The sequence below is a fragment of the Hemiscyllium ocellatum genome, chromosome 19 (assembly GCF_020745735.1).
Source record: "Hemiscyllium ocellatum isolate sHemOce1 chromosome 19, sHemOce1.pat.X.cur, whole genome shotgun sequence".
Lineage (NCBI taxonomy): Eukaryota > Metazoa > Chordata > Chondrichthyes > Orectolobiformes > Hemiscylliidae > Hemiscyllium > Hemiscyllium ocellatum.
This window is the reverse complement of record NC_083419.1, coordinates 43,128,269-43,150,212: the sequence shown is the minus strand read 5'-3', so window position 1 is coordinate 43,150,212 and position 21,944 is coordinate 43,128,269. Positions and strand designations below refer to the sequence as shown.

At 41.0% G+C, this 21,944-nt stretch overlaps 1 protein-coding gene across 1 annotated transcript; it reads right to left on the bottom strand.

Annotated features, from left to right (window-relative positions):
• Positions 1–1,093: 1,093 nt before the first annotated feature.
• Positions 1,094–21,458, bottom strand: LOC132825066 (stimulated by retinoic acid gene 8 protein homolog). The gene is made up of 6 exons (XM_060840074.1): positions 21,258–21,458; positions 20,254–20,329; positions 10,801–10,882; positions 5,400–5,552; positions 3,781–4,051; positions 1,094–1,186 (listed from the first exon to the last, which is right to left on the bottom strand). The coding sequence occupies exons 1-6, from the start codon at positions 21,456–21,458 to the stop codon at positions 1,094–1,096; spliced, it is 876 nt and encodes a 291-aa protein (XP_060696057.1).
• Positions 21,459–21,944: the final 486 nt, after the last annotated feature.

Below are 21,944 nucleotides of genomic sequence, written 5' to 3'. Positions count from 1 at the left end.
AAGCATGAGCAGGAGATCCAGACATAGGATCAGCACATGGAAGCTGTGGAACAAAGGACCTCGGCCTTGGAGGTGAGTTCTCAGGAGCGGGTCCAAACCTTAGAAGGCCAGGTTCGGGCCCTGCAGGAACAAGCAGACGACCTCAAAAATTGAGGATTGGAGAAAGAAAACTATGGATCGTGGGCTTACCTGAGTGTGAAGAAGGTGAAAACCTCATTGACTTCCTTGAGGGATGGTTTCAGGAGTTGCTGGGCCTGGAGATTGAGTCGGGCCGGGTGAATGTGGGGCGGGCCTACGTAATCACAATGCACAGGTCCGGGCTGGGCCCAGTGCCCCCGCCCAGTCATAGTGCGACTCCAACATTACAAGGAAAAGCAATTATTCAAATTCCCCTTAATAACCATTCCCTTTAAGAATGCTTTGGTGGTCTCCCAGAACACTGATGGATTGCTAGTCATATCCGGATTGATGTCCCAAAAAGCCCTGAATTCCTTCGTGATATACTGAACAAAGTTACCATCCTTCAACAGAAACAGATCCATGCGCCATTGTTCTGTACCCACTCCACTACCTTTAGTCTTAAGATCTACATATACTGCCGTGTGGTCCGAAATAGTTATACTCCCAATCCTGTAGGCTAACACCAAATCCAAACAAACCGATGGAAAAAAGAACATATCAATCCTTGTGTGGCACTTGTGCGAGTTGGAGTAAAAGGTAAAGAAGGGGAGCTGGGGAGGCCTAGTAAATTACTGTTGCTCCCGCGGACAGGAGCCTTGATGGAGGTGCGACGAGTGGAGCAATGTAATATAACAGTACAGAATTGTGTAATTTAATTTTTGTGGATTGTAAGTTAATTTAGTGTTATCTCATTTAATTTGAGTCTGTGCTAATTTGGTTTAAGTTAAGTAAGTTTGAGTCGACTGTATCTTGGAGATCATTCTTAGACGATACAGGAACTTTGAACTATACATCCACAAACAAAGATATTCTAATTACCGCTAAATTTGTTTGTGGTTCTTCAGGATTTTTTGTACTGCTTTCCATGACATTAGTGTTTTTAACATGACACAACAAGACAAATGAAAATCTGCTACCTGCTTTCCCGTTTTATTCCTGTTTGTGCATTCAGCTCTGGTTTTACCAAGAATCCTGAAGCTAAATCAAATGCATCTTCAAAAAGCATCTGCAGAGAGGAGGGGAAGAAGTCAAATATCTTCATTACTCATGCAAGAGAACATGATCATACGAAAAGTCTGACCATCTGAACCATTCTGTAGATGTTCTCAGCAAAAGGCTCATTCTTGAATACAGTAAAGCTGGGAATCGATAAAAAAGATACATCTTTTTATTACTCATGATTTCCAAAAACACTTATAGCTACAGACTAAAATGGTTGTATCCTTTCAACAGGCCGATTAGGTAATTTGCTATGCATCTTGACAAAGACAAACAAGCAAGGAAGAAGACAATTTTGTTTTAGTTCATGAAATGTGAATATTTTATGGCCATATAGAATTTATACCCATCCCCAGTTGTCCTTGAGAAAGTATTGGCTTAGTTAAATTGTATCACTACTCCATCTTTCTTAGATAAAAGCAGAAGGGTAAGAGTGTAAATAGCTAATTTCCTTGACCAAATTAATGCCAATCCATGCCGGGCCCCTATCCACCACCCTTTAACTTATATAGATCAGGCCAATTCACCTGATATTCACCATGACCTGAGGACATATTCTGAGAATAAACAAAGTCAAATTGTAAGGCTCTCATTACTCATTGCCTTGCCTGTATATCAGCTGATTGAGGGCTGATCATGTGTAAAACTTGCCTATATGCTACCTATCAGATGCTTTAGTATTGTGTTATATTGCCAGAATCTGCCAGCCGTTCAGGGGAGCCAGCATTTAAGTCCAATGGACCATTGGTTGAGACCTTCTCACTCAGTATCCAATTGCTGAAGGAGCAATAAAGGACAACTTACTCTCCAGAGCTAACTCGGCTAATTATATACCTTCTTTCCACCTCCAGGAAGTGGAAGATTGTATCCAAAATGTCTATTGCAGGTTTGATTTTTTTGTAAGCAATTTCATTCACAACACCTCCTTTCCTACATCTGTGGAAGAGGTTCCTGATCAGCTAGAACAATGTGGTACCTGCATTGCAACAACTTACTGTCATATTAAAAAAAGTCAATGCACATATTTTTGCCACAAGCAGCTGTCATTCTTGTTCTGAGGGTCTACCACTTACGGTTTCTTTTTCAGTATGTATAGTTCCTCAAATACTGGAATTAACTCTAGCCCAGTTGTGTTAGCTGTAACCTTATTTCTTTCAAAGTTAGTCCTAGAATTCACAGATTTTGTCCTTCACATCCTAATAACAGCTGACTTAATATTCCATTACACCTCGCACCTTCATGTCTACCCAACAGTTGCTGAATTCCTGATCCATGTTTCTATCACCTCCAGACCCAAGCATTGCAATGTTCATCTTTCCAGCCTCCTATCGACAGTAAACATCAGAACAAAACTCTGCTCTGTATCTAAGCCTGCACTAAATGCTGGTCATCTCACACTGTCTACTACCCTTAATTTGTAACATTTCAAAATCCCATTCTCATTTTTAAACCCTTTCACAGCTAAGTGTCTTTGTATCTTTTGAAGCTCTTCTTGCCAGCAATTCCTCTTCTGAACTCACTGTTTCTTGATGCTGGTTTATTGTGCATCCTTCACCCTACCTTTCACAGCTCTGGTTTCAGGGCACTTCATGACCTGAGTCCCCCCCTCAAAACACTCTGCCTCTCTAATTCCTTCTCCTCCACCTTTCTTAAAACATATCTCTTTGCTCACTCCTCCTAATAATCATGGTTTATGCCCATGAAGTGATTTGGAATATTTTACTTTGAAAAGTGCTATACAAGAGCAAATTGTAATACCCCTCTTGTCCATGATAGTTATGATAACCAAATAGCTGGGTGGTGCTGATATGCCAGTAGCAGCAGAACTGCAAATCACCACAACATTATAGGCTAACAAAAATCTAATTCCATGACCACTACCAAGCCGACACAGTAACTGACTCAGTAGATAGGTATGCCAATAGTAGCACCAGGCATATACCAGAGAATGGAGTTATCTAACTAGCAAAGCTATTCTAGAGAACCCATGTCCCAATAGTCCTTGATGGAGTGCCTGGGAACACCTGAATAGTCAAGAAACGTAGATGACACATTAAATACGTCAGGATTCAGGACTCCTGGATTTTTAGAATTTCCCAAAGAATTTAGTCTGCAATAGATAGAAGACAAAATTTGCAATGGTAAGAAACTGCCCAATCTGAAAGGTATCTGAAGGTGATATTAGTCCTTGCACCTCAAACTTGCTGAGATCAGTGATGGGGGCCTAGAGGTGGACAAGTATAACTGCCTTGAGTATCACATCTAGTGTTGGAGACTATGTTGACTGTTTGGACTGCTGGGCTGGTTGGACATGCTTAGTACTTGCTTGTTGCAAGAATACAAATAGCATAACATCCTTTAGTTTTACAAAGTGACTTAAGTAGCCATTTTTTCCCCACAGATCCACAACAGGGAGAGGGGAGTAGATTGTGTGTCAGAGGACATGCGTTACGCCCATTATAAATTTTGTCCAGAAAAATATTTTATTTTCCACAGGAAGCAGAAAATAGAAGCAAAGTAAAACTTTTGTCTTTTATTTGTATAGTCAGTAAAATTATTTTATTTTGATTAGTTGTGTAAAGGAATTTCTTGCTATAGTACCTCATCGTGATTGGATTCTGATGAACCACTTGCTCCCTGGCTGTCTAAAGTTCTGTCCCTCTGTAAAGGGATCGGCAATGTGATTTGCTCTTCTGGAGACAAGCACACCCTTTGAGAACATTTTTTGAAGATGTCTGTCTTCTTTTCCCCAGACATGTTCTGCCAGAGATGTGAAATTGCTTTTGATACAATGGGGAGGGTGATCTGTTCCATGGACACTATCCTATTCTCCACTAAAAGGTCCACGGTTTCTTTGTAAAAATTCAAGTATCTGCCAGAAGAAAAATACATTAGGAGAACATTTCAAATCAAATAACTTGGCATGTTTCAGCATCTAATGTTTGCATTTTGTCTGTAAAGAGAAGTCTAGAAGTTGGTTAACCCTTCTGCCTATGGAACATGTATAATATTAGGAATTCTTAATCGTAAATATCACATGCTATCATGCCTTTGGTCCAAAATCACTTGTTAATACAAAAACATGATACACTGCTGTGTCAAAATATCAACCATCAATTTGCATTTATTACTCTGGTGTTCTCTGATTGTTTTGTGATGGGTTGCACTGCCATTCAGACATCTAGAACTCCCAAAATGATAGGGTTTCCCAATTTAGTGCCCAACACAGAATTCCTAATATTATTATCATTAGGGACATTATCAGGATTATTAGGCATTATAATGAAGACACAAATACAATTACATGTTTCCTAGAATTCAAATGACATGAAATATAGGTTGTATAATTACCTAAGAGAAGGATATGAGAGGACCAGTCTAACCTATGCCATTTGAAGCTATATCAGATTCAATTCACTTCAATCAACTGCACTCCCTACGTGACTTTCAGTGTGCCAATTACTGATGCATTAGTCTATGTACATCAGAGAATCGGCATTTATTCTAATCAAAAAGAGGAATGTTTGTCCTGCAACAGACAAAGAATTGAATAATTTCCTCATCCTATTAGTACTTTGCTGTTGGAGCATTGCTGAAAACAGGAATTGATAGGGTAAGGGGTGAAGAAAGGCAATATGAAGAATCTTTCTAACAAGGTGGTTAACATTGCTGCCATTTGGAGTTTGCATGTTCTCCCCATGTCTGCACTGGTTTCTGGATTAAAGTGGCGCTGGAAAAGCACAGCAGTTCAGGCAGATCCGAGGAGCAGTAAAATCAACATTTCGGGCAATATAGCTTTGATGAAGGGCTTTTGCCTGAACCGTCGATTTTACTGCTCCTCGAATGCTGCCTGAACTGCTGTGCTTTTCCAGCACCACTTTAATCTAGACTCTGGTTTCCAGCATTTGCAGTCATTGCTTTTACCTGCATGGGTTTCTGCTGGATGCTCTGGTTTCCTCCCACAATCCAAAAAAATTGGCAAGTTAGGAGGATTGGCCATGCTAAATTGTCCATAGTACCTAAGGGTGTGCAGGTTGGGTGGATTAGCCATAGGAAAAATGGGGTTACAGGGATAGAGTAGGAGGTTGGGTCTGGCTCAAACGCTTTTCGGAGGGTCAGTGCAGACTCAATGGGTTCTTTCCATATTGTAGGGATCCTATGATTGTAGAAACTTGTATTTATTTTTCACTCCACATTATTATGATCTATGCAAAACTAACCCTTCAAATTCTATGAGATCTGCTGAGGATTTCACAGGAGACTGGGAATAAACTGGTTTCAAATCACTCTCTGCAGGGTGACCTCTGTATTCTCTCAGCCACTGCCAAAGAGCCATCCTCGTCTTACCAGGTAGATTTGTTGATGCCAAGTCACTGTGAAGGCAGGAAAAGCATTGTTACAGATGTTAAGTGATAAAAAGAGAAAAAATGGTTAAGAATGCAAAAATCATTAAGTTTAGGGACACAATCTCTCCAAATGTTGCAATTTGGTCATTTAAAGTCAGAATATTATAGACTTTGAATCAAAATTTTTAAAAGGTGTATTTTTATTAAGATTCTTATATTTCAAGAGATAAAACTAGATTTATGGTTCCAAAATGTCTGCTTTATAATCCCTAATCTTCAATGGTTAAAGCATCGCTAATCTTTGTATTAAGTGGGAATGCTGCATTCCTGTTACACATTAATGTAGCAGCAAACATAGTAACTGGGTGTACATCTGTTGAAATTGCACTGCCATTCAATATATTAATTAACACTACATTAATGTTCCAACATTTTTGTTCTCTCTAAGTTAATCATATGTTACCTACTGTTTAAGGTAGTCCTCATTCTTTAAATCTACTATAATCAATATTAACAAATTGTCAACTTATATCCAAATAGACTGGGAAGTAGGAAAATCAAATAAACAATATATACTGTTACAATTCCCTGGGGATATCATATACCAAAATAAACAAATTTACTAAATGACAAACAAAAACAAAAAAGTTTTTAATTTTGTTTGCAGTTTTAACACAAATCAGTGAACACAAATTAAACAAGAAATATGATTTAAAATTCAAACAGAAATGGGCACATTTCACTTTAAATAGTTGACACAAAGATATAATACAATCACAAGCATTTACATCATGCCTTGCACAATTGTTGTAAGACATAATGACACAGTTCCATGATCCGCTGTTCTTTATTCATGCCAAATAGGTCATTAGACCTGTCTGATGATAGCTCTGACAGTCTAGTTTCACATTATCATTTGCAAAACATATTTCTCTGGATCCTCTATCCATGGCAGCCCTGATGATGCAGCTTTCCAGAGTTTTATATTAACCAACTAATAACACCTTGGTTTACAGTTGGCATTCTCGAAAAAACACTCATCTCTGAGCTACATAAATAGATTTCTAGGATTTAGACCTTACAATGTTTCCAAAACTCCAGTCTCCTTTTCTCCCAAACAGAAAAACTGCTACAAACACAGAGAATTGTGGAGAGACTCCGCAGATCTGGCAGCCTTTGTGGAGAGAGAGAACCAGAGCATTTCTAGTCCAATGTGATTCTGCTTCCTGATCTGTTCCTAAAAGTGACTTGCTTCTTGTCATGACAAGAATCATCTATGCCCCTCTTTTTGTCTCTCCACGCTTTCTGTGTCTGCATGGACATCTTCACCCTCCAGCTCCTCTGATTTGTAGCTGTCTTTTTCTGGCTGCCATCCACGTAGCTTCTAGCATTACTTCCTTCCAGGTCAAGGATCACCAAGTCACATAGACCAGCATTTCAATCCCTTTTACAATTGATGCAACTCTTAGAATTCTTTTCATACATTTGTGATATCCAGATCAATAATGCCACTCACTACTGACGCTGATGCTGTCCAGGTCTGTGCGCTGTGGCGTCATCCACTTCCTGTGCAGCCCACATGGCACATAACCTTGAGATGCATGTTCAAACAGGCACTTTGTGTATGTGCAGGAAGCCAATTAAAGACATTCTATCTGTCACACAGCCTTAGCAGTTGGTGCATGCCCATTTCACAAATTTGAATTACGAGAGTCCATTCAATTAAATTTCATTCACTTCAGCTCCAATGTGACTAAAGGGCCAGGCACACAACTTGCTGATAAGCTGATTATGAAGAACATCTATCATGGCTAAGTGTTTGAAAGTATTTTGGAGTGAGTTCCTGAATTTGACTGAGAGAGTTACTGCATCGTTACAGGAAGGGCAGAGGTGTAAAAGACCTATCCACACAAAAGTGGGAATTAGTAAGAATACAGTAGTAACAGTGCCTCTGGATCATTAGCACAAAAGGGGGATGACGGAGAGGCTGTGAAGAGTGCAAACTCTGCACAAAGTCAGTGCCAAACCTTTGCATGCGCCTTGACAGAGATAATAAACCACAAGGCAAATCTGCCAATGGACCCAGCACCTTGATTCACACAACCACTAGTGACCTCCTGCACACCATCCCATCAAAGTTCACATCTGAGTCCTCTGCAGTGGCTTGTCTACCACCTTAGCCTCCAGTAATTCTCCTCTCTCCAGTATTAGTCCAGCTTGCCAATGATTCACTACCTATAGATCCCAACTCTATACAGTCTATCAGGAATGTATGGTGTCAGTAGCTGAACTTGTGTTCTGAGTGCTTTATCAATGGGTGTTTCTTCTTTATCAATAGTGTGGTTTTACTCTCAATGCTTCTCTTTAAGCTTGGTCAGGTGGCAGGTCTTATTTATTTGAAAGCAAGAACTCAATTGGGTAGAGTTGAGATGGGTGAAATGGAAAGCAAGAGGTCCATGGTGACACTATTTGCAACTTGTTCATTACGCCAAATAGCAGGACAAATGTGTGTTGGGATTTGAGAAGGGGCATGATAGGAATATACAATCGTCTTGAGTTTTTGTGGCAATAATACACATCATGATTTGGACTCTCATCTGCTCCATATGATTCAGGAGATACAAGTTTCCTTATTCTCCAGTAGTTGTGGTGTGCTCCTGACTGTTTTACCTTGACCTGTGAGAGAAAGGGAAGAATGTCAGTACTTTTCCTGCCATATGTAAATAGTTAGAGGTAATGAGATGTGGATGTGATATTAGTGATACTAGTAGGTGTGTAAAAGTAAGGTGGAATTTTGTAGGTCAGTGAGAGTTCTGAGTACCAATGTAATGCATTATGTGACATGAGATGTTGGTGGAGTGGTGGATGACGGATGTCATACGAAACTATATTTGTTGACTTTGACCACTTTCCTGGCTAATTAAATGTCTTATGGTGCTGCTGTCGGGCCCTCAGAAACAGAGTCAGGAATTGACCTCATTGGTTTCCCCAGTTCCTTCTGAGTATTGCCCCTCTTGAACCCAGTGAGACCATGGCATCTTCCTCCTGCCCATATCCACCACTAAGGGTGCTGCATCAGGCACTCTGGGACACAGGCATTCAAAGTCTGTCATTTAGAATTATAGCAACAGTACTCAGTGGTAGCCTTTTGCCATTCAGTATAGACTCTTATTCAGGATTGCTTGACTTGAAGAGCAGAAGGTTGATTATTCCATGAGGAGGGATCCTACTGTTTGCAGAAATGAGCCAACAATGCAAAGTCAGCCTTATGCTACAATTAGGTAAATGAGGTGACCGCAACAAGTTTGAATGGTGTTTCTTCCACTTAAACAAGTTATGCCACCTGACATAAGGAAGGATGGGGTGTATCCCTAACCTCCCAACATAAAAATCAGACTTAGCCTATCCTGAAGTGCCTACTGCTGGACTGAAGCCAGTCCCCTGAAGTGGAGGAGCCACAGAACCAGACAAAATTAACTTCAGCGTCTTGTCAGGATCAGGCTAGCAGCAATTGGCAAGGAATTTGGATGGACTGTGTGGAGTTAAGGGAATTGAACCCGATGGGGAGTGGAGTTCTCCAATGGCCACTGAGTTCCTGAAAAGCAGACATCCTCCTTGCCTGTCACTAGTCGGCTCACCACTTGGATATTTGGCAACAGTATCCTCGGCTGCAGTTAATTTTCCAGCAGCAGTGAGAAGGGGTCCCTAAAGCCATTTAAAAGACTTCACTGGTGCACAGGTGAGCAGGCCACTTCACACCTGTCCCAATGAGTGTAAAATCACAGTGGGAGTGAGTATGGAAGGGTACGTGATGAGCATGTGCCATTGCCATGAACCTAACTTGATGTCTCCTCCACCCAGCTGCCAACCAATTCCAGGAGATCAAAACAAATTCAGCCTTAGAACTAAAGGCAGTAGTAAGTATCGTTATATTTCCTTCTGTCTCTTTACTATCCTTTCACTAGGATGTATAAACCCACCCTCAAAACAAGAACAACTTTTCCCTCTTCTAAATGGTGGACAACTCCCTGTGTCCAGCACAAAGACACATTTCAGGATCCGTTTACCCAGTACAGCTTTATGTTAACTGAAACTCCGACAACAATCCCCTTCCTAAAGTGTGACAATTCTTGAATGGTTTCGCCCTCAAAATTTTAAAGAAATTTCTGATTTTTATATATATATTGGTGGGTAGTACTGTGAAAAACAAGGTCAAGAAAAGCACACAAAAGTTCTGATTTATCCTGGGGAAGGAGTCAGGTGGCTGATGTTCAAGAAGAGCTGAATCTCTTCCCTGACCTCTGAAGTGTGAGCCCCAAGATAATTTAATCCTTGGTTTTCATTTATATGCTTCAATCCGTTGTCTTCTTGAAATCAGCAACAAGTGACAGTTGGCTGGTGGATAGGAGCAGAATGTTGAGTGGTAGGAGGCTGCTAGGAGGAGCAATGAAATGATCCCTGTTCTCACTTATATGGTGAGGATGAGATTTAGAGATGTCACATTTATAAGACAGGATATTGAATGGTGACAGCAAGGGAGTGCACTTGGAGAAATGGGGCCCAAACTTTCCTGATACTAAAAGGATACACTTGTCCTGCAAGGAAAATAATGAAAATTTGAAACTACCCCTTCATGCTTCTTCTGACTAGTTCAGTCTAGCAGGAAACCAGAAGAGCTCCCTTGTTTGGGTGATTATGTAATCAAAATTTGATGTCCCTATTTAAAGAACAACTCTGCAGGCAAGAGGCAGACCATCAGCTGTCAGGTTCCTGTCTGCTCATCCATCATGGATGCATGATGCTGCTATCAATCAAACCTAACACAGCAACCAATATCATGCCACAATGGGCTTAAATCACCCAATTAAATGTGAAAATACTGAAAGTTTGTCTTAAACTGGATATCAATGACTGCCATTCCCAACTGGAACACACAAAATAACAAAAAAAAACAAATTCAGCAGAGATTTTATAGTTAGAGCTATGATTATGACTATCAGCAAATATGACAGGATGAAAAATTAATAATGAAGTTCACATCATCTGTTAACATTCAAATGGGCTGTTCACAATGGGACAAAGCAATTTGGAGCATTTTCACAGAGCAAGGTTAAAAATCTCTCGTTCCAAGAGGCCTTGCTCCCTTCAGATTATGGAAGTTCAAACAGGTAAACTGGAATAATGGTCTCATTTGAAGAAAAGGCAGTATTTTGGTGTTCAAACTGAATTAATTATTCCTATAATAAGTATATCTGTGATGTTTGTCATACTGTACCAATGCTCCTTGTAGTAACTGATGTATTGCTCTTTTACTTCTTCCAGGTTTGACGGATGACCATCTTCCAAGTGATATGTTTCTGTCATTTTGCAGGGTATCAGAAAGGTTAATCAGATTTGTAAAGGTCATAGCAGTTCTATTTAACTACAGTGTTAAACATTATTGAACAAGTTTTGCTTTAAGATTGCAATAAAAAAAATTGAACCAACGGATGTAAGCCTTTTCATAAGAATGCTACAAAGCCAGAACTGTAAAGAAATAACAATACTTTTGGATGTCCTGAAGGCATAAAAGCAACATAGCACTGCTTTGTACCATGCATAATCAAGGATTCAGAGCATGGTGATTGCGATAAATATGCCTTTAGCCACTCAAAAGTGAAACCTTTTATAACTACAACACCATTTATGATTATGTCTGATAGATATGAGAGTGGTGGACATTCCGTCTGACTACAACCACACAGTCGGCTGGAGCACAACGGAAGCAATAATGGGAAGGTGTCAGACAGACATGGCAATAATTCTGGGGGATTTTAAATGAGATAATAGACATATGATACTGGAGCATAATTAGGCCATTTGGTCCATCGAATCTGCTCCACTATTCGATTGTATTCGATATGTTTCTCAATCCCATTCTCCTGTCTTCTCACCATAACCCTTGATCCCCTCACTAATCAAGAGCATACCTACCTCTGTCTTAGATACACTCAATGCCTTGGTCTCCACAGTCCTCTACGATAATGAGTTCCACAGATTCACTCCTCACCTCAGTTCTAACCGATTATTTCTACACTTTAAGGCTGTGTTCTTGGGTCCTAGTCTCTCCTACTGGTAGAAGCATTTCCATGCCCACTCTGCCCAGGCCTCTCAATATTCTGTAAGTTTCAATAAGATCCCCCCTCACTCTTCTCAACTCCATTGAGCACAATCCCAGAAACCTAAGCCAATCCTCATATGGCAAGTCTTCATTCCCAGCATCAATCTTTGTAACCTTCTCTGGACCTTTCCCAAGGGCAACACATCTTTCCTTAAATTAGGGCTTAAATCTGCTCACAATATTCCAAGTGCAATCTGATCAGAGCCTTATACAGGTTCAACAGTACATCTCTGCTCTTATATTCTACCCCTCTCAAAGTTAATGTTGGCATTGTATGTGCCTTCCAAACTGTCAAATGAACCTGTATATTAACCTTAAGAGAATCCTGAACTTGTCCCCTTTCTGCTTTAGATTTCCAAAGCCTTTCCACATTAAGAAAACAGCCTATGTTTCTATTCTTCCTACCAAATTGCCAACCAGATATCCCAACCCAATCTAGTCCCACCCATCCCATATCCCTCCAAACGCTTCCGATTCATATACCCATCCAAATGCCTTTCAAACGGTGCAACTGTACTAGAGACCAACACTTCCTCTTACAGCTCATTCCATACATGCACCACCCTCCGCGTAAAAATGTTGCCCCTTAGGTCTCTTTAATATCTTTCCCCTCTCACTCTAAATCTATGCCCTCTAGTTCTGGACTCCCCACCCCAGGGAAAAGACTTTGTCTATTTATCCTATCCATGCCCCTCATGATTTTGTAAACCTGTATAAGGTCACCCCTCAGCCTCCAACGCTCCAGGGAAAACAGCCCCAGCATGTTTAGCCTCTCCCAATAGCTCAAATCAGGCAACATGCTTGTAAATTTTTTCTGAACACTTTCAAGTTTCACAACATCTTTCTGAAAGGAAGGAAACCAGAATTGCACGCAATATTCCAAAAGTGGCCTAACCAATGTCCTGTACAGCCGCAACATGACCTCCCAACTCTTGTACTCGATACTCTGACCAATAAAGGAAAGCATACCAAACGCTTTCTTCACTATCATATCTACCTGATTCCACTTTCAAGGAGCTATGAACCTGCACTCCAAGGTCTCTTTGGTCAGCAACACTCCCTAGGACCTTATCATTAAGTGTATAAGTCCTACAAAGATTTGCTTTCCCAAAATGCAGCACCTCATATTTGTCTGAATTAAACTCCATCTGCCACTTCTCAGCCTATTGGCCCATCTGATCAAGATCCTATTGTAATCTGAGGGAACCTTCTTTGCTGTCCATGACATCTCCAATTTTGGTGTCATCGGCAAACTTACTAACTATACCTCTTATGCTCGCATCCAAATCATTTATAAAAATGTTGAAATGTAGTGGACCCAGCACCGATCCTTGTGGCACTCCACTGGTCACAGGCCTCCGGTCTGAAAAACAATCCTCCACTACCACCCTCTGTCTTCTACCTTTGAGCCAGTTCTGTATCCAAATGACTAGTTCTCCCTGTATTCCGTGAGATCTAACTTTGCTAATCAGTCTCCCATGGGGAACTTTGTCAAACGCTTTACTGAAGTCCATACAGATCATATCTACTGCTCTGCCCTCATCAATCCTTTTGTTACTTCTTCAAAAAACTCAATCAAGTTTGTGAGACATGATTTTCCATGCACAAAGCCATGTTGACTATCCCTAATCAGTCCTTGCCTGTCCAAATACATGTATATCCTGTCCCTCAGGATTCCCTCCAACAACTTGCCCACCACCGTCAGGCTCACAAGTTCCCTGGCTTGCCCTTACTACCTTTCTTAAACAGTGGCATCACATTTGCCAACCTCCAGTCTTCCAGCACCTCACCTGTGATTATCGATGATACAAATATTTCAGTAACCTCACATTTTCAAACATTGTATTGACACATTTTTGCCCACTTTCCATGCCTGTCCAAAACCTTCTGATGCCTCCATGCTTCCTAACCACGACCTGTCCCTCCATTTATCTTTGTGGCTGCAAACTGAGCAACAATGCCCTCAGTTATTTTGTCCAGATTGTTAGTGTATAATGTGAATAGTTATGGTCCCAACAATGAATCCTGCTGAACTCCTCTGGTCACCGGCTGCCATCCTGAAAAAGTCCCCTTTATGCCTACTCTCTGCCTTCCGCCAGTCAGCCAATCCTTGATCGAAGCCAGTACCTTGTCCATAACTCCATGGGTTCTTATCTTACCCAGCAGCCTCCTGTGCGGCACCTTGTCAAAGGTACTTCTGGAAATCCAAATAGTTCACATCCACTGGCTCTCCTTTATTTAACTTGTTCAGTAACTCCTCAAAGAATTCTAACAGATTTGTCAGGCATGACCTCCCCTTGACAAAGCTGTGCTAACTCAGCCTTATTTTACCATGCACTTCCAAGTACTCTGCAATCTCATCCTCAATAATAATCTCTAAAATCTTACCAATCACAGAGGTCAGACCAACTGTTGTAGAATTTCCATCTTTTACCCTTCTCCCTTGTTAATCAGGGGTTTACATTAGCCATTTTCCAGTCCTTTTGAATCCTCCCCAACTCTATTGTTTCCTGAAAGATCACCACAGATGCCTCCACAATCTCTTGAGCTTTCTTCTTGAGAACTCTAGAGTGTAGTTCATCTGGTCTGGGTGATTTATCCACCTTCAGACGTTTCAGTTTCCCCAGCATCTTCTCCTTAGTGATGGTCACTACACTTACCTCTGCCCTCTGACACTCTTGAAGTATCTTCTAACATGAAGAATGATGCAAAGTATCTATTCAGTTCCCCTGCTATTTCTTTGTCCCCCATTACTACTTCTCCAGCCTCATTTTCCCGTGGTCCAATCTCCACTCTTGCATTTCTCTTATTTTTTATAAATCTAGAAAAACTCTTGCCATTTTCTTTCATATTATTAGCTAGCTTACCTTCATATTTTAGATTCTACCCCCCTTTTTTTGTTATCCTCTGTGTGTTTTAAAGGCTTCCCCATCCTCTGGCTTCCCACGTTATACCATGTCATGACTACCCTTGTCAGCCATGGCTGCCTCATCCTCCTCTAAATATGTTTCTTTTTCCCTGGGATAGATTTCTCCTGTGTCTCCCCAATTACCCCCAGAAACTCCTGACATCGCTGCTCCACCATCTTCTTTACCATGCTCCCCTTCCAATCAACTCTGGCCAGCACCTCCCTCATGTCTTTGTAGTTACTTTTACTCAACTTAAATAATATTATATTTTATTCTAGCTTCTCCTTCTCAAACTGCAACATGAATTCTATCTCCAGATGTTACCTAGTACGGTGACGAAATGTCTGAAAATGAACCTTCCAGCTCAGCGAGCAAACCTACATCCATGAATTCTATCATATTGTGGTCATTGTCCCCTAAGGGTTCCTTGACTTTAATTTCACTAATCAAGTCTACCCCATTACACATCACCAAATCCAGAAATGCCTGTTCTATAGTAGGATCTACCATAAGCTACTCCAAAAATAAACAATTCCTAAACATGCCACAAATTTCTTTTCTTCTAACCTGATTTTCCCAGTCCAACTCCATACTGAAGTCCCCCAAAGTTAGTCTGATACTGTCTTTCTTTCATGCCTTGTAAACTTCAGTCAAGACACCCCTAACTATTCTAAGCTCCAAAGGAGTAAGCCCCACTCTGTCCAACCTTTCACAACAATTGACTCATTGCAAGTATGAACCTAGTAAGTTACCTCTTAGCCAGCTCTAATGTATCTACATCCTTCCCTAAACAAGGAGACTGCACACAGTATTCGGGAAGTGGTCTCACTAATGTTCTGCAAGACTGAAGCATAACACCCTTACTTTTATGTTCAATTCCTCTCATAAAACAGGATAGCATACTATTAGCCTTCATAATTACTTGCTGTATCTGTACAGTAATTTTTTTCATGAACTCATGCACTAGACCAATCATTACATCCCTCTGCACCTCTGCAGGACTCTGGAGTCATTCCCCCCTTTTAATAGTCTGCTTTTTTTTATTCTTCCTGTTGAACTGAACAACTTCACATTTTCCCACATTATACTACAACTGACAAGATTTTTATCTACTCATTCAACCTATCCGTATCCATCTGCAACCTCTTTACGTTCTCTTCACAACATGTTTTCCTAGTTATCTTTACGTCATCTGCAAATTCAGCTATCAAGCTGTTACTCCCCTAATCAGTCATTGATATAAAGTGTCAAAAGCAGGGACCCCAGCACAGGCACCTGCATAACTCCATTAATCAAACCCTGCCAATCAGAAGAAGATCCGGCCAATCTTCTATCCAAGCCAATGTTAGCCCCGACACCATCAGAGCCTGTGCTGCATAAATATCTTTCATTTGGCACTTGTCATCTGTGTTCTGGAAATCCACGCACATAACACCGAGAGCTCTTTATCCATGGAGCATGTTACTCCTTTAGAGAACTCCAATTAATATGATAAACATAATTTTCCTTTTACAAAACCATGCTGACTCTTCCTGATTACCTTGAATTTTCCTAACTACCAGGTATAACATTATAAATGATGAATTTTAATAATTTGTCCATGATAAACATTGGCATATTGTTTTCTGCCTTTCTCTATTTTTAAATGGAGCAGTTATATTTGCTGCCTTTCAGTTTGACGGATTCTTTGCAGAATTCTGAGAATTAATTAACCACATTTACAACATTAGCGAGTTTTGAGAAAATTTTAGCTCAGGTTTAGGTTCTGGTTGTAGGTTTGCTCGCTGAGCTGGAAGGTTCATTTCCAGACATTTCGTCACCATACTAGGTAACATCTTCAGTGGGCCTCAGGCGAAGCACTGCACATGATTCCTGCTTTCTATTTATATGTTTGGGTTTCTTTGGGTTGGTGATGTCATGTCCTGTGGTGATGTCATTTCCTATTCTTTTTCTCAGGGGGTGGTAGATGGGGTCTAACTCGATGTGTTTGTTGATAGAGTTCCGATTGGAATGCCATGCTTCTAAGAATTCTCGTGCGTGTCTCTGTTTGGCTTGTCCTAAGATGGATGTATTGTCCCAGAGAAGTAGTGTCCTTCCTTATCTGTATGGAAGGACACTAATGATCCTCTCTCACTAGTATCTTTACATACAGATAAGGAAGGACAAGCCAAACAGAGACACGCACAAGAATTCTTAGAAGCATTCCAACTGGAACTCTATCAACAAACACATCGAGTTAGACCCCATCTACCACCCCTGAGAAAAAGAACAGGAAATGACATCACTACAACACAAGACATCACCAACCCAAAGTAACCCAAACATATAAATAGAAAGCAGGAATCATGTACAGTGCTGTGCCTGAGGCCCATTGAAGATGTTACCTAGTATGGTGACGAAATGTCTGGAAATGAACCTGCCAGCTCACCGAGCAAACCTGCATCCAGAACATTTACCATATCATTAGCCATTTCATTTCAAGCCCCAGGACAATGCTTCCTTGCCAAAAACCTCAAGTGACCTCAGATGAAGTTAATTTGGAAGTGGGAAAGGGAGAACAAGGGTTGTGGAGCTGGAGAAATTCGCCTTCAGTTTTTGAGTGGTGGAAGGGATAGGTAGTGCTTCAGTTGTGGCAGCAGAAATGGGAGGAGTTGAATGTGTCCCATGTCTCCCTCATTCATTCTACCATCTTTACTTCCCTTAACCTCCACTTCTCCTCGGTCTTCACCCACCTCCTCCAAAACCTACTCAAATACCCTCCTCCCTTAATCAAACCAGCATCTCCCTTAAAACAATAACATTAGAACAGTAATATAATCTATAATACATATATTATTATTTATAATAGCCAAATTAAAAAGGTGGTAACATAGGTAATAGACGGTGATTGAATACCTCATAGCACTTGTCAAATAGCAAATGAGAGAAAGCCAGGTCCCAGTCACTACTGAATGCAGAGGGTCATCAGATCTCACTAAATTTCATAACAAATCACAATTGTTCACTTCTGTTGATCTGGTCTTGGTACTCCCTCTCACAAACTACTTCACCATGGACTGTCTCAATGACTTCTCCCATTTTGGTCAATCATTCTCCTTTGGTTACTAGCTCCCTAGTTGTCCCTAGTTGTCACAAGCATAACTCTAGCTGATCATCAACAGCTAGTTTCAATGAACTGATCTTGCCTCATTTTCTTTACTTAAACTCCAATCTTGTTTAGTTATATCAAACAAATACTGCTGGTAAGCTTTTCAAATCCCACGTTCTCAGCTGTAGTGAAGTATAAAGCTTGCATAGTTCTTCTAAGCATCTCAGAGCCTTCGAAAACCCATACCTTTTCATTTTCCCAACACACGAGGGCTTCTTCTGAGGCATGACTTCAACACATACTTACCCACTAATATCTGGGAATTCTTCCTGAGTTCTAATAACATACAACCTTCCAGACGTTTTCACCAACACATTGCACCCTGACCTTAAATTTACCTGGACCATCACTGACACCTCCCTCCCCTTCCTGGACCTCTCCATCTCCATTAATGACGACTGACTTGACACTGACATTTTTTACAAACCCACCGACTCTCACAGCTACCTGGATTACACTCTTCCCACCCTACCTCTTGCAAAAATGCCCTCCCGTATTCCCAATTTTTCCGCCGTATCTGCTCCCAGGAGGACCAGTTCCACCACAGAACACACCAGATGGTCTCCTTCTTTAGAGACCACAATTTCCCTTCCCACGTGGTTAAAGATGTCGTCCAACGCATCTCGTCCACATCCCACACCTCCTCCCTCAGACCCCACCCCTCCAACCGTAACAAGGACAGAACGCCCCTGGTGCTCATCTTCCACCCTACAAACCTTACATAAACCAAATCATCCGCCGACATTTCCGCACCTTCAAAAGGCCCCATCACCAGGGATATATTTCCCTCCCCACCCCTTTTCGCCTTCCGCAAGACCGTTCCCTCCGTGACTACCTGGTCAGGTCCACGCCCCCCCTACAACCCACCCTCCCATCCTGGCACTTTCCCCTGTCACCGCAGGAACTGTAAAACCTGCCCACACCTCCTCCCTCACCTCTATCCAAGGCCCTAAAGGAGCATTCCACACCCATCAAGGTTTTACCTGCACATCCACTAATATCATTTATTGTATCCGTTGCTCCCGATGCGGTCTCCTCTACACTGGGGAGACTGGGCGCCTCCTATCAGAGCGCTTTAGGGAACATCTCCGGGACATCCGCACCAATCAGCCACACCGCCCCGTAGCCCAATCTTTCAACTCCCTCTCCCACTCTGCCGAGGACATGGAGGTCCTGGGCCTCCTTCACCACCGCTCCCTCACCACCAGACGCCTGGAGGAAGAACGCCTCATCTTCCGCCTCGGAACACTTCAACCCCAGGGAATCAATGTGGACTTCAACAGTTTCCTCATTTCCCCTTCCCCCACCTCACCCTAGTTCCAAAGTTCCAGCTCAGCACTGTCCCCATGACTTGTCTGGATTTGTCCTACCTGCCTATTTCCTTTTCCACTTATCCACTCCACCCTCTCCTCCCTGACCTATCACCTTCATCCCCTCCCCCACTCACCCATTGTACTCTATGCTACTTTCTCCCCACTCCCACTCTCCTCTAGCTTATCTCTCCACGCTTCAGGCTCACTGCCTTTATTCCTGATGAAGGGCTTTTGCCCGAAACGTCGATTTCACTGCTCCTTGGATGCTGCCTGAACTGCTGTGCTCTTCCATCCCCACTGATCCAGAATCTGGTTTCCAGCATCTGCAGTCATTGTTTTTACCACTTAGTACCCTACACAGGCTCTGCAGATCAGCTGCCTGTCCAGACAGCTCAGTGCAATATTCCTAAAATGTCTACTTCTGTAACTCCCTTACAATCTCAGTTCCTGCCTGTAACCTTTGGATATCTTCTTTCAGTAATTTCCAAACTGTCCTGAGTGACCTATCAAAAAGCTTAAAATAAGCTCCTTCCTCTGTTGCTGGGTAAAACTGAATGCTGCCACTAAATAACTCTTGGCATGATTTTTTCCATAAATGTTACCAATCATAAAATGCTGCCTTGCTCAGTACAAAAACAAATATAAATAGAGGACTTCATTACATTTGTAGACATGCACCCCTCAATACTTTGCTTCTCCACCCAATTCTCTATTTTCTTCAGCACTCAACAGGCAACTTTTAATCCAAACTCAACCAGGTGTATGAATTTAAATTCACTGCATTACCAGAAATCAGTGACCATTGTTTTTGTTTGCTGACATTTCACTGAATGTGGAATTTTTTAAAAACTGAATTATTATAATACTTCTGCATAAGGTAAATAGCAGGTATCTTTTTCCTAGGGTGGGGAATTTCAAGACTAGGGGCCATATTTTTAAGGTGAGAAGAGAATGATTTTAAAAAAACATGAGGGGCAATTTTTTTAAAACAGAGAGTGCCCCTTGTGTGGAATAAACCTCTAGAAGAAGTGGTGAATGCAGGTACAGTTACAATGTTTAAAAGGTATTTGGATAAATACATGGATAAGAAATATTTGGAGGGCTATGGGGGAAGTACAAGTAGGTGGGACTAGTTTAGTTTGGGATTATGGTCTGCATGGACTGGTTGTTTCTGTGCTGTATGACTGCATATACTGACCTTTAAGTTTCAGCAAAGTTTCTAGCTTTCGTTCTAAGTCCAAGATGTAATTCTTTGTCTTACGCAGTACCTGCCACTTCAAGTAAAATACAGAGTTTATAGTAAACGTTTAGCCATGCCATAGCATTAAGAAAGTAATTTAATTCTATGGCATCAATTCAGATGCAAGAACTGATCTTTAAATCAAAGCAACAGGGGAGGTTGCATGTTTTATTCCTCATGGCAACTACTATAAAGTACAGATTAGGACGAGGAGAACCATTCTGATGCTGTCAATTTACGTTTTGTTATATTCTCAAACCAAAGGGAAATAGCAGGCTTTATAGGCATAAAGTGAAATAGATACAATATAATTTGTTTCTTACAGTATTGTTTTTGTAATTCACTATATTTCATCTCTATCTTAAACTGTAAAATGCAACATTTTGTACAACAAATACTGACAGACATAGATAACTTGAAATTTTGTAATATAAACAAGATTTCAATTTCTATAAGTTTGTTGATACATAATTAAAAATATAGAAGTTACCGTCTAATGTTTCCTTGAGACCCTTTTAACTTATGCACGAAATACTACACACATCAAAATAAAACAAAGAACTGTGAATGCTAGAAATTTGAAACAAAAACAAAAATTGCTAGAGAAACTCAGCAGATGTGGCAGCATCTGTGGAGTGAAAGCAAAGTCAGCATTACTTAGATGAGTGACCCTTCATTTGATGGTCCTCAAATATTGACTTTGCTTTCTCTTCACAAATGCTGCAGATCTATTGAGTTTTCCAGCAATATCAATCTTTGTTATAAACCAGATCATATTCGATTCATTTCAGGGGACATTGAATTAAAACAAGAAGTACCTTTCTGATGAAAAATCATTTGAGCTGAAATGTGAACTCTATTTTTCCCTCCATAGCTACTGTCTAAACAGCAGAGTATTCCAGTTTTTACTTCAGAATTAATGCAGTATTTTATTTTTAAACTGATGCTCAAACCTCTCTTACTTTTGAAGTGGTCCTCTTGGTCCTCTTGGACTGAGGACATACTGTGTCTCGTAGATGATTGAAAAGACCAGCCAGCTTTGCACGGTGTCGGGCTTGAGAAAGGCGGCGACGAGCCACCCGAGGCTCCACTTCTTGCAGCATTGCCAAAAAGCTAGGGCTAGCATCTGTGTAAGGACTAGTACATTCTCCAGAGCTGTCCATTTAAATCTAAAACACAGGTATATACAGACATGTGTAAACTTTTAAACATGACTAGCAGATCTATCCATTTCACGGATTAGACTTGTGGAAATACTTCCTGTAATACTGTCCCATGAAGTATTGAGGTACCTGTACATGATTGATGATATTTCTCAATTAGATCCTATCTAATTACTCATAGGACTCCACTGTCTGTTTCAGCAGTTTATCAAGAATCTGAAGTGGGTGATTTAATCAACATATCTTACTTGAAATAACAGTCTGAAATAACTGCAAAGAGGCTGTTATCCTGTCACCAAATCACCCTTTATTTACATGTGCACAATACAGGGGTCTGACCTGCCAGCTCAGAGCCAGTCCCTAGAATGAGGAGACTCTCTGAATCTTGTGTCTATACCTGTCAGTCAGAGCTCCTTGGTTGGCCCAGGTTAACAAACCCAATCAGGGACCTCATGGTCAGTAAGATTTACCTGGTCCTCATTCAAA

Bases quoted from the DNA above. Each gene is read 5' to 3' on its own strand.
- LOC132825066 (XM_060840074.1), bottom strand. From the start codon at position 21,458: ATGGACAGCTCTGGAGAATGTACTAGTCCTTACACAGATGCTAGCCCT. The intron at 10,883-20,253 runs GTCAGTATATGC...GCAAAATGACAG, and splicing joins AACTTTGCTGAAACTTAAAG to AAACATATCACTTGGAAGAT. The intron at 4,052-5,399 runs GTTAGTTTTGCA...TTCTTCTGGCAG, and splicing joins GATCTCATAGAATTTGAAGG to ATACTTGAATTTTTACAAAG.